This window comes from Orycteropus afer, unplaced genomic scaffold (assembly GCF_000298275.1).
Source record: "Orycteropus afer afer isolate SDZICR_OR568_19922 unplaced genomic scaffold, OryAfe1.0 scaffold00177, whole genome shotgun sequence".
NCBI classification, from domain to species: Eukaryota; Metazoa; Chordata; class Mammalia; order Tubulidentata; family Orycteropodidae; genus Orycteropus; species Orycteropus afer.
The window spans coordinates 5450044-5463055 of record NW_006921764.1 but is presented as its reverse complement, the minus strand read 5'-3'; the positions used below and the strand labels follow the sequence as shown (position 1 = coordinate 5463055).

Here is a 13012-nt window from a genome sequence, read left to right as displayed (position 1 = left end):
TCCCAAAAGGCCAAATATTGTATTAGTTCATTATTGTAAAAGTCAAAGAAAGGTTTATCTATGGAAGGGAATCCTCTTTATTGGTTACCAGGGGTGGGAGGGGAAGGGAGGGGAGAGAACACTGTTAGATAGGTAGAGATAAGTACTGATTTGGGTGAAGAGAAGAGCAATATACCAATGTGAGTGATCAACATGGTGGCACTGAGGAAGAGGAAGACATAGAGAGGTACATGGGAGGTATAGATAACAAAGATGAACCCTTTTGCACATACAGTACTGCATTGTCAGTGAAGGGAAACATGGGTATACAGCTGGATAGATGGGTGGACAGGCTGAACTATTAGGTATGTCTATGAAGCAGGGAGTGTACCCAAGACCATGTATAGGGTTGGCAGACAATAGTCCTATAAGTCTATTTGTAGGATCTGAATTCCCAGGTGTATAGTAGAGCTGACAAGGGACAAGGTTGTAGTCACTTCTTGGTCACAGCCAGCTACCCAGCGGGACTGAGTAGTTGAACCTGTGGGCTCAAGACCATAGTTGCAGGGAACATCAGCTCAATTGGCATAACATACTACACAAAACATTGTTCCACCTCCTACTTTGGTGAGTAGTGACTGGGATCTTAAAAGCTTGCAAGCAGCCATCTAGATGCAACGATGGGTCTTTTCTTGTCCAGAGCAAAGAAGAATGAAGAAAAACAAAGATTCATGGAAATAATTAGTCCTAGCAACTGGTACGTCATGCGATCCTTAGCCTACATGACTATGAGACCAGAAGAACAAGATGGTGCCCAGCTACCACTTTCAACCACTTGGAGGGGGATCGATGTAGGAGATCCTGGATAGAGAGGGAGAATAATGTGGAACAAAACTCAAAATCATTTGGGGGTGAAAAAGGAGGGGGGCCAGGTGTGCTGGTCTGATAGAGCCTGGTGGAACCACTGAGACTATGGCCCCTAGCTGCCCTACAGGTCTGGAATTGAACCCACACCTGTGGCTTCCAGCCCAACAAAAGACAGGCATATGAGCTGAATATTTACCTGAGGTAGATACACTCCTTGGAGAGAACAATCATGGGAGAAAGAAGGGCTATTTATGCACAAGGAGACAGCTCAGGGGGCAGGAGTGCATGGAGGGATGGACACAGGGAAGAGGTAACTATCAGGAGGAAGTGGGAGGAGAGCTGTTGCATTGTGGTAAATTGTAGTCAGTGTCACGAGACAAAGTATATGTGAACTTCTGCATAAAAAGTGAATTTGCTCTGTAAGTTTTCACCCAAATCACAATTAAAAAGAAAATATATCAAATGTTAAAAGCAAACAAACAAACAAAAAAATGTCACTTAAGTATAAGTGAATTAAAACTGTTCTTAAATTATGAATGCTTCAAATATGCAAGGGGAGGATTTCTCACATGCACCAAGTGACCCGAATGTATCCAGAACACACAAAAAAGAAAACTGAGAACTTGATATATATGTTTAAATTTTAATCCTTGAAAAAAATATAAGTAAATATCTGATATAAATGCCACTGACACATGGAAAGATTATACATATATTTGGATTCCAGTGGAGTCAGTATGTGCACCTGGATGTAAGAATATATCAAAATAACCTGCTACTGAAGACTTTTAAAGAATTAATAGATTTTAAGTCACACAGAGATAAATAGATTGCAAAAGGAACAATAAGTTTTTTCTCAAAAAAAATTCCCTTATTTATTCAGAATTGTAAACTCAGTTTGGAGAATAAAATTAGAGGTCATCTGATTTACCAAGGCTTTAAATTTACCAAGTAAATTGAAAGATTTACTCTCAACTTAAACAATGTAAAAATAATCAGCATCTCATTGTCCTCTGAAGATTAATTTGATATATCAGTCACATGAATATTATGGCAAATAAAAATTCATTCCAGTCTCTTTTGAAACTAAATCTTTTTTCTACCAGGTACTTCAGTAATTAGAATTTAATACTCATTTTATTAAATATTAGAAAGCTAAGTCTTACAGTACTAAGGAATGAAAATTTCTTTCCATCTGCAGCAATGCTGAAGCTGTTCTAAAAACTGTTGAAAAGATGAGAAACACTAGCTATTTAAGAAGATTTCACAATATATTTAAGAGAATTGTCTTTTGGTGTTGCTTACACAGACAAAGCCTTTATTCTGAAAAGGTTAAGATTATGTGTCACTTGGCTACGCCTGGTTTTGAGTAGCTGGGCAGGTGGAGATAGTTATTCCTCATGGTGAGATTGGTAATTAACTCCATGGTGGAATCTACTGGACCAGCTGAGTAGCTGGTTTAGGAAAGTGGGCTGCTTACCATTTATAAGAAGCAACTTTGAGGAAGGTCTCTAGTTTTTCGGCATGCTTGGACTCTGCACATAGCCAAGTCTTCATTCAGTAGCCTGCAATGCTCTACCAATCTCTGCCAATGGACTTGAATCACTGACCTGCCATTTAGTTTGGTAATATTGGGACAGTGCCATTTTACTTGTTAACCTTGGGTTTGTCAGCCTCAGCAGCCAGCAGCCGCCTGAGTGAAAAAAGCCTCCACTTTCAATGGGCCAAAAGCAAGAGGCAGAGCTGAAGCCCAAGGTCAGGTTGCTTTCACCCAGTCCCTAGAGCCTGGCTGGCACTTTGAACTCAGACTTCTAGCCTCCAAAACTGTAAGAGAATAAACTCCTGTTTGTTAAAGCATCCCATTTGTGGTATATTCCTGTTAAAGCATCCCAAAGTAACTAAAACATATATAAATAAAAATTCATTTAATATGAATATACTTGGAGAAATTCCCTACTTTGGAAGAACAGAGCTATCTATAAATTGTCTTTAATTTTTCAAAAAATAATTCTTTAATTCTGGACTTTGTACCAGATGCCTATGGCATATTTTTTATTCCTGAAAATTCTCAAAACAAGTTTTACATTTGGTAAAACTGAATTGGGTTTATAGATTGAATGTAATACCAATTGCTTTTTTCTCTTTAAGTTCTAGAAGGTACTGATATAGTATTGTTTGGTTTCACAAGGGAATGAACAGTTTGAAAGTAAAATCATTCCTCTCTGAAAGATGCAGTAACTATTTCTGATCTCTACTAAAGTGAAGTTTCTAGCACCTCTTAAACAGTGACTTCACCTTCCAAAAATATTAACATTCTCTCTCTTAATGCCTAGGTCTGTAGAGCTAAACCAAATATTTGGCAACCATCTCCTTTAAAAGACAAGCACTAAATATTCTAAAAAGTAGCCTGCACATACCTTCAAGTTTCATTGTGTTCCTCAGGCAAAAGATGACTTATTTTCATACAAAGCTTTCTTGCTTCATAAGCTACAGAACATTAGTAGTCATCTTAAGATGATTAGTCTATAATTGTTCAATTGTGTAAACTATTATTTTTTTCTTTAGAAAACACACATTTCAGTTTAAAAAAGATAGGGAAACACAAACCTCAAAACTGTTATAACTGATAATACTGTGAAGTTACTTATTAAAAAAACACCCTTAAAACTTCTCAGAGTACATTAATAAAGTTTAAACAGTAACAATCCCTTAAAAGGCAAATTATTTTACAAGTGTCATATTTAGATTGGTAGTCTATCTAGTCAGTGCATGATCTGGGCAGGCCCCTGAAGAGAATCTGTCTATAGAACAGTATGTGTTACAGAAATAGTGTAACCTGACATTGGAAAACTGAAGAAAGCATGACTTTACTAAAGAAAATGAACATAATTGGAATCTAATTAAAACTGCTATTGCTGTGCTATATAAAAATAACACATAATAGCATCACTCTAAGATCCTTTAATATCACTTTAATTTTAGGATTGTTAAACATACTTTTGATGTTAAAGCACATTATCTTAATGTAAAAACTCATGTTTATACTCACAGGAAATTGCATTATTAAAAAATATATCTATGTTAAAAGCTACTAAATGTTTCCCCTTACACATTGCACAACATCCATCTCAAATATAAAATGTCTATATATTTTTATAGATAATATATGAAAAATCTGTTTTTCCTTACCAAATTTAAGTTTGTTTCAATAAATTAATTTTATTTTTACTGGAAATATAAGTAACATAATATTATAGTGTTAATATATGCTAGCTAAAAAATCAGTTCCTTATTTGGACAGCTTAAAAAAGAAATTTAAATAATATGAATTTTGCCTAAACTAGAGTAATGCCAATCTATCAGCAGCAGCCATTGGTACTTAGAATTGCTGGATCAAGCAATCCTAACCAGGAAATTACATTAGGTGCCTTTTGTATAAGTGCCAAATTGTGGCTTTTTTACTAAAATGTAGTAACTAAATATTAAGAGCACCACTGTTGCTATTAGCAGGTATATAACCTCTATATTTTTTACATATTAATAAAGATAGCAAATAGTTATATAATTCTCGTAGTGTTGCTTGATTTGACATTTTCCTCAATGGAGACATTTACAACAATGCTTTAGACTGAAAATCATATAAATGTCTATTATTAATATGAATCTTGCAGTGATTTTGTCATTTTCCTAAGAAGGGAAGCTTCTGGTGAATTCAGATATGTGAATTCTGATGTGCCCTCTCCTCACCCCATTCCCCTACCCAAAGCCCCATCCCCAGCCTCTACCCCCATCTTGTACTTAATGTCTGCACCTATTTGGACAAACATAAATAGGAGAAATTTTTAAGATGTGAAACTAACACACTCCTTTTACTTCTCAGCTTCCTTTAAAATGATACACATTTATTTTCTAGGTTTCTTACTTCCAGTCATAACAAAATAATGGTCATCGTCTTCCTTTTTCTTTGTGGTAGTTTTATCTCCATTAACCGCTTCCTTTTCAGATGAGGGTGGTTTCCTGGTTGACGCTGGGGCTTTGGCACTTTTTGGAAGCCCTTTAGCAGAACACTGGCCCTTAGTGGCAGCCTGTCCTGATGTTAGTACAGTTTGTGTTTTGGCAGAAGACTGGGGAAGACTCACAATGGCCAGGGGAGTGCGACCAGGGGATCTTGAGGAGCTGGGTCCTGTCTGCTGGCGTGTAATTTTATTCTGAGGCTGCTTTTTGGCAACTGAAACTAATTTCTTATCTTTTAATTGCCGTGTGGCTTTTGCAGGAGAAACTGAGGACATAGAAACCGGGTGATTTAAATTCAAGGCTGATTTCAGATTCCGTGCAGGGCTTGCCCCTGCTTGTGGGGCTCCATCAAGTGGCTGAGACCTTGTCACTGGACCTGTGGCTGTGCTTTTGGAACTGGGTTTTGTCGTTTTTGCAGGGGCCTGCAAAGAAGGAGAAGGTTTAGCCTTTACCTGTATATTGGCTTTGGGTAGCTTCGGACCCTTGGGTGGTGGATTTAAACGTGCTGCAGAGGGAGAGACTGCATTACCTCTGGAAGAAATGTGACTGTGCTTAAAATGCTGTGGTTCAGTTTTTCCAGAGCACTTATTGGGCAGAAGTGCAGAATCAGGTGCCTCTCTTGACTTCTGAGCTGGGATAAGCCTGGCTTTAGAAGTACTGGGTGACGAGATGCATTTTCTTAATGACTCAGATACACAAGGTGGAGTTCTTGATAAAGCTGGTGAAGAAATGCTTTTACCTACTGCATTTAAAGAACCAAGTGCAGATGGTATACTGTTTGAAGGAACTGGTGGTTTCTTTATTATGCCTTTTGAAGATTTGAGATGAGAAGATGCTGCTGGAGAGTTCTGCAATTTAGGGCGGACTGACACGGAAGCTGGACGGCCTCCTTTCCGTGAAGATGCTGCTGGGGGCGACACACCTGGTGCATGTACCTGCTTGTCTTTGCTCCTTGGAACGCCAACTGGTGTCCCAGGTTTTGTATTTTGTTTCTGAAACATGTTAACTGCTGACAAAGGATTCATTTCAGGAGGCTGAGGTGTTCTGGCAGGGGAATCAGGTACACTTTCATTAGAAACTCCTTTTTGAAATGCTAAAATTTTTTGTTCTAATGTAGCAAACTGTAATATTCGGCAGGGGTCATATTTAAGCAAAAACCCTTGAAGAGTATCCCAGCCTCCACCAACACGAACCATGACATGTTTTCCATGAAGCATCTGCCGCCAAAAAGAAAGTGAAAAATAAAGCTGTTAAAGTTGTGATATTTACATTTATAATTCATTAGCTTTCACAATTTGTGATGTCTGCAATCTCTAAATTTCAGAGTATTTGCTAACAGGTTCGCTACAAATTAAGTCTCCCTGTATCATTAACTGAATAAATTTAATTCAAATTGCATGATAAACAACAATAAGAGGTCTTCCAATTTGTAAGGAAGATATTTATGATATTTTGCATCTCTAAATTTCAGAGTATTTGCTAACAGCTTTGCTACAAATTAAGTCTCCCTGTATCATTAACTTAATAAATTTAATTCAAATTGCATGATAAACAATACAGAGTCCTCCAATTTGTAAGGAATATATTTATGGTATCTTGCATCCTAAAAATCTAAGTTATTAATATACAAAATTGTAAGGACAATATTGTTCAATAAAAAACTGAATATGGAAGGATGGAATGAGAAAATAAAGAGAAAGGAGAGAAGGAGAGGATATATGGGGGCTTTTGGCGAAAATGCTCTTATAATAAAGAAAAAATAATTATTAGAGAAGAAAGTTAACAAAACTTATACCTTGTAATTTAATAAATTACTTTCCTATGCATTATATCAGTTTTAAAAAATTTATTTCATTTTTGTTCTTGCTGAGAATATACACAGCAGAACATAACCAGTTCAACTATTTCTCCACATACAATTCAGTGACACGGATCACACTCTGAGCTGTGCAACTATTCGCATCCTTCTTTCCCAACATGTTCTTCTTGCATAAACAGAAACTTACTGCTTTGAAGTTTCCTATCTAATCTTTCAAGTTGCTGTTGTCCATTTGATCCCAAATGGATAGAACTTAAAAGAGCACAGTGCTCAAGGGAGACATTGTTTACTAATTAAGCTGAACTATTGTTTGGTCTTTAAAAAACTCTGATATAATTTATTACTAGTTCTTCTTTGCAGATGATGAAATTACAGGTCTGAGAAATTAAGCAATTCATTCCAAGGCACACAGCTTGGCCTGGACTCCTAGGTATTCGGGTGTTCCAAACCCAAATAGTAGTTACGTAGGGACAAGATCTATTCTCCCTCTGCTAGCACAACCCCAGCTGGATTTCAGAACTGTCCATTCAGCAGGCAAATTTGCATAAATGTAACTCTTGCAAACCTTCAAAGTTAACTCCAAGACCCATGTTCTGTCCATTATCACTATACCACATTTCTTAAATGAAGGAAGCAAAATAAAAGATAGGAAATGCATATACATGCATTTCTGTGTGGGTTAGACAGGAGTTGGGAGTAGTGATAAGATATGAAATAGAAGAAAATATAAATGGTGAAATTATATTTTTAACTATTGTGGTATTATTATGGTCAGAAATGGGAAATAAAACAGCCCTTGTATCAGGAAAGGGCAAAATGCTAAAAAGGTGAAGCTTAAATCTCCAGCAAAGGAGGCAATTATGAACTACAGAAGAGATAACAGGAGGAAATGAATGTATATATCAACATACAGGCACACATACTGATGCTGTCAATGAGGGGAAAAAAAAAATTCTACTTCAGGCCCAAAGTATACATTATGAAGGGCAATGTTTCTATTTCCTTTTTGTATTTCTGGTATTTAATCTTATTAGATGTATTACTTTGTTTTTCCTCTCACGATGATGGAAAATTTTTCCTTTAAAGAAAATTTGAAAAACTGAGTAAGTTTCCTATATAAAGATTTTCCCTCCGTTATATTCAATGTCTAAATACTAATAGCTATCCTATAGTCAGTTGTTTATTATATTATAAGCTTTCACCCAAACCCATTACATACTCGTGAAAGGAAGTATTATGTATTTTTCCTGTATTTTGTTCATCAACAAAGATGAACCCTTTTGCACATACAATACTGACAGCAAACACTGACCTATGTATGGGTGGACAGACTGAATGATTAGGCATGTCTACGTGGGGAGGAGCGTACCCATGATCATGTATAGGGTTGGCAGACAATGTTTCTTCTACAAGTGTATTTGTATGTTCTGTAAGAATTTCTAGGCATACAGTAGAGCTGCCAACGGACAAGGTTGTGGTCATTTCTTGGCCACAGCCAGCTACCTGGAGGGAGTGAAATTCTCCCCTTAATAAAACTCTCTATTGAAATTTTTGAAAAAGTAAAAGGGAAGCAAAAGGAGGGTGGTAAAGCAATAAAACCAATTTAAAAAAAAATATCTGTGCTTAAATAGGCCATCAATGGTGGACTTACTCTTATAAAAAGTATTTTATCCCCTAGTCGGTACCGTCCTTCAGATAAGTACTCAATGGAAAACCGATGAGAACAACTACAAGGAGGATCTTCAGCAATATGTTTAACCTAAGAATAAAAATAAATAACAAAATGTGTTGTTGTTGTTAGTTTCCATCAGATCGATTCCAATTCACTTAATGCTGGTTATAAAAAGTATCTTGGTTAAAGTTAAAATACAAGGTTTATCTGATTAATTGGAAAATAAAGTTTAGAGATAAAAATTAAGACAGTTCAACTATTTAATTAATATCTCTTCTCCTTCATTTGTTGACAAATATTGAGACTAGACATTAGACAATCTAACACAAAAGTCAGCTGTAATGAAAGTTCGAGCCCCTCTCTCAGCCCAAGTGCAATCTGGCTCTTAATGCACTCATTGATTGAGAAGTTCTGAAAAAGTATAAGACATAAAACAGTAAAGTGAAGTCAAAATAAGTAAAGTCAAGTCAAAATACATTTATGGAGTTTTAGGAAACATATAAGGTCACTATTAAACTAGAATCGTTGAATGCTGAGGTAATGTATCACTGTCAAACTGATGAAAGGCCAGTCAGATAAAGGTTAAACAGGTATTCTCACTTGTCCCTTAAGAATGTGCTCAATTCTTTGCAATAGCAAAAAGATGGAAACAATCTAGGTGCCCAACAACAGAAAAATGGATAACAAAACTATGGAAATAACCAAACACGATGGAATACTATGCAACCCCAAAGAATAACGTAGAATCTGCAAAACACTGCATAACATGGATGAACTTGGAGTATCTTATGTGAAATAAATCAATCACAAAAGGAAAGATATTGTATCAGTCCATTATTGTAAAAAGTCAAGGAAAGGTTTATATACGGAAGGAAATTGTCTTCATTGGCTACCAGGAGTGGGAAGGGAGGAGAGAGAACATTGCTAGATAGGTACAGACAAGTATTGATTTGAGTGAAGGGAAGGGCAATGTACCAATATGAGTGATCAACATGACGGCACTGAGGAAGAGGAAGACATAGAGAGGTGCATCAGAGGTATAGACAACAAAGATGAACCCTTTTGCACATACAATACTGACAGCAAACACTGACCTATGTATGGGTGGATAGATGGGTGGACAGGCTGAATGATTAGGTATGTCTATGCAGGGAGGAGCGTGCCCATGATCATGTATAGGGTTGGCAGACAATGTTTCTACAAGTGTATTTGTATGTTCTGTAAGAATTTCCAGGCATACAGTAGAGCTGCCAAGGGACAAGGTTGTAGTCATTTCTTGGCCACAGCCAGCTACCTGGAGGGAGTGAGTAGATGGACCTGTGGGCTCTGGATCATGGTCGTAGGGGACATCAAGTTCAACTGGCATAACATACTACATAAAAAATTGCTCCACATCCTACTTTGGCAAATAGCAACTGGGATCTTAAAAGCTTCCAAGTGACTATCTAGATGCAAACATGGGTCTTTCCTCGTCCAGAGCAAAGAAGAACGAAGACAACCAAAGATGCATGGAAACAATTTGTCTAAGGGACTGGTACATCATGTGATCCTCAGCCTATATGACTATGAGATCAGAAGAACTAAATGGTGCCCAGCTATCACTCTCAACTACTCAGAGGGGGATCTATGTAGTAGATCCTGGATAGAGTGGGAGAACAATGTGGAAGAAAACTCAAAATCATGAAAAAAAAAGGGGGGGGGGCAGGTTTGCTGGTCTGATAGAAGCTGGTAGAACCCCTGAGACTATGGCCCCTAGCTGCCCTTCAGGTCTGGACTATAACCCATTCCTGTGGCTTCCAGCCAAACAAAAGACAGGCATATGAGCTGAAGATTTACATTAGGTAGATACACTTCTTGGAGAGATCAATCATGGGAGAATAGAAAGGCTGTGTATGCACAGGGAGACAGCTCAGGGGCAGGAGTGCATGCGAAGGAAGGGTACAGGGAAGAGGTAACTATAGGGGAAGAGTGGGAGGGGACCTGCTGCATTGTGGGAGATTGCAGTCAATGTCATGAGACAAAGTATATGTGAACTGCTGCATGGAAAGTGAATTTGCTCTGTAAACTTTTACCCAAATCACAAGAAAAATTTAAAAAATAAAAAGAATGTGCTCATAACTCACGGCCATCAAGTCGATTCCAGTTCATAGCCACCCCCATTGGGTTTCCAAGGCTATAAATCTTACAGAAGCACACTGCCCCATTTTTCGTCCACGGAGCAGCTGGTGGGTTTGAACCACTAATTTTCTGGCTAGCAGCCAAATGCCTTAACCACTACACCACCAGAACTCCTTCTCCTCCAAGGAACTTGTAGAATTTCTAATTCCAGTAAATAAATGTAAAAATTGGTAGAAACTGCAGCAAATGTAAAAAAAATTCAAGAATTCTATTTAAAACAGGAAAACTAAAATGAATTGATTAAAGATGGTTGCTAAAATATCTTTAATCAAAAAAGTCAAATATTAGTCTCTATGGAAATATTTGATTTTTCCCAAAATTAAAGTTTTAAAGAAAGAAGGGCACATTATTTTTTGCATATCTAAACAAAAAGATTTCATTTAACTTAGGCATTATGTTAAAGAAGTGCTTTCAGATATTCCCAATTTAGGTGAGCATTAAGACTTATTTATGATTATTTTAATACCTACCCAAATCTAATAGGCACCTGGATTTACATTAAATGTATTCCTATGACATATACATTTAGAGAAATGTGTTCCTACTTAGTTTTCATAATAAGAATGCAGACATGAAAGTCACTAATTTTTCTTGTTTAAAATAAAATTCCTACACACCACTTCTATTCAGCAGTACAAAACAGCACTAGCCCACAATCTAAACAAGGAGGTGAACATAAACAAGTAAGAGGTGTGGTTAGGAAATGTTTTCTCTGGTTTTATTTTTTGCAAATCAACATCATAACAATAAAGAAAATAGTTAAAGAAATTAAAGTCATCTACAAAGGTACTACCCTACTACCAATTATTTTCATTCTACTTGTTTTTATAGTTTGCCTGAATATATATATTTATCACCAAATATTTTGTTGCTAGTCTTCATAATTGTCATATAAAATTATTACTTTGTGAAGATAATGACTCCTAATTTGTCAAGCCATTGCCATAACCAAGGGTATTTACACTGCTTCCAATTTTTCATCATTATAAGTAACAGTGCAATAAATACATTCATGTTCCTTTTTCTCTTTTGAATTGCAGTCAAAATGAAAAAGGAACACTTTTTGGCTCTTGATACTTATATTTGTCCACATGATTTTCAAAGGTTTGCATTACTTTCCACTGCCAATAGCAATCCCTACATATAGAATTTATCAGCACCAGGTGTCATAATTTTTAAAAATTTTGCTAATGGACAAATGGTATTTCATGACTGCTTTAATCTGATTTCCTAGATTATCAGCAAGTTTTAACACTGTATTTTCTTCTTGTTGAGAACAGTCCTTGTCCATTTATCTACCAGAAATGTTTTTCTTATCAAATTAGCATGATCTTTATGTAACAGGGAAATTAACAAATTATATTTGCTATTTAATACAAGTATTTTCCTTTTTATTATGAATCTTTTATGTTATATGAGCTTTAAAACAACCTTCCACATTAACACTGCTCCATATATTGATGTGAACATCTTCATATTATCAGTAACATAATAATATATTTTGGCCTAGTAAGGAATTGTTGAGATGGACGTTTTCTTAACCTGTCCTGCCAGGCTATTCAAATGCTTTACATAGGCCTTCACAATACCAGCCACTGGAAGCCCTTTGGAGCACAGTCTACTGTCTACTGTGACACAACTTGGTGTCGTCATGAGTCAGAGTCAACTAAACAGCAACTGGTAGTTGGTTTACTACGTTAAACAAACCAAACCAAACAATACCTCCTAAATATCTTTAGTAATAAGTTATCTATTAATTTCTTATTTTTTCTTAAATAGTTCTGTGTATTAAGCACTTTCACAAAATACTACAATCTAAAAAAGACCATGAATTATTATAAGCAATCATCTAAACAGAAGATGTTCAATACTCAGTTCCCCTCCATGATTTACTATACAGTAGTCAGTACAGAAAACACAGAGCTTAAGCAACTGCAATTCTTATTAACTTCTACACAAAAATGAAGAGGTAAGTTAAGATTTCCAAGTTGTGACCCATCATCTAATAAGTCTATATATATTTTGTTGGGGAAAATTCAAAACAATTTGCCGTCACCACTTTTCCTCCTCCTATAATCTCCAAATATCAGTGCACTATCTGCTTAGAAGCCTTTGAAATCACCCTAGATTTTATTGCTACCTCACTCTCAATCAGTCACACAATTTTACCTCCTAAATATGTCTTATATTTGTTCCTTCCTCTCACTCCCCACTATTGCTGCTCCAGTTCAGGTTCTCAACATCTTATTACCAGATTATTACAATAAAAAAATATAACCTCTACATGACCATTAGAATAAATCTTATACTATGTAAATCAGCTTGTAACACTATCACCTTAAAAAAAGAATCAAGGAATCCTCATGACTTATAGTACTCTTCATGATCTATTTCCAGCCTATTGTTCCACCATCTCCAACTACTTCTCCATCATATATAAGCAACAACAAATCAATTTTAAGATATGAACTCAGGAGTTACGG

The 13012-nt window shown here is 36.3% G+C and overlaps 1 protein-coding gene across 1 annotated transcript in view; it reads right to left on the bottom strand.

Moving 5' to 3' along the window:
• Nucleotides 1-4748: 4748 nt before the first annotated feature.
• GAS2L3 (growth arrest specific 2 like 3) overlaps nucleotides 4749-13012 on the bottom strand; it is a 39750-nt gene continuing 31486 nt past the window's right edge. Inside the window, exons 5-6 of the mRNA XM_007947208.1 lie at nucleotides 8331-8438; nucleotides 4749-6077 (exon numbers count right to left, since the gene is read on the bottom strand). Coding sequence (XP_007945399.1) covers nucleotides 4749-6077; nucleotides 8331-8438 — 1437 coding nt within the window. The remainder of the gene's footprint in view (nucleotides 6078-8330; nucleotides 8439-13012) is intronic.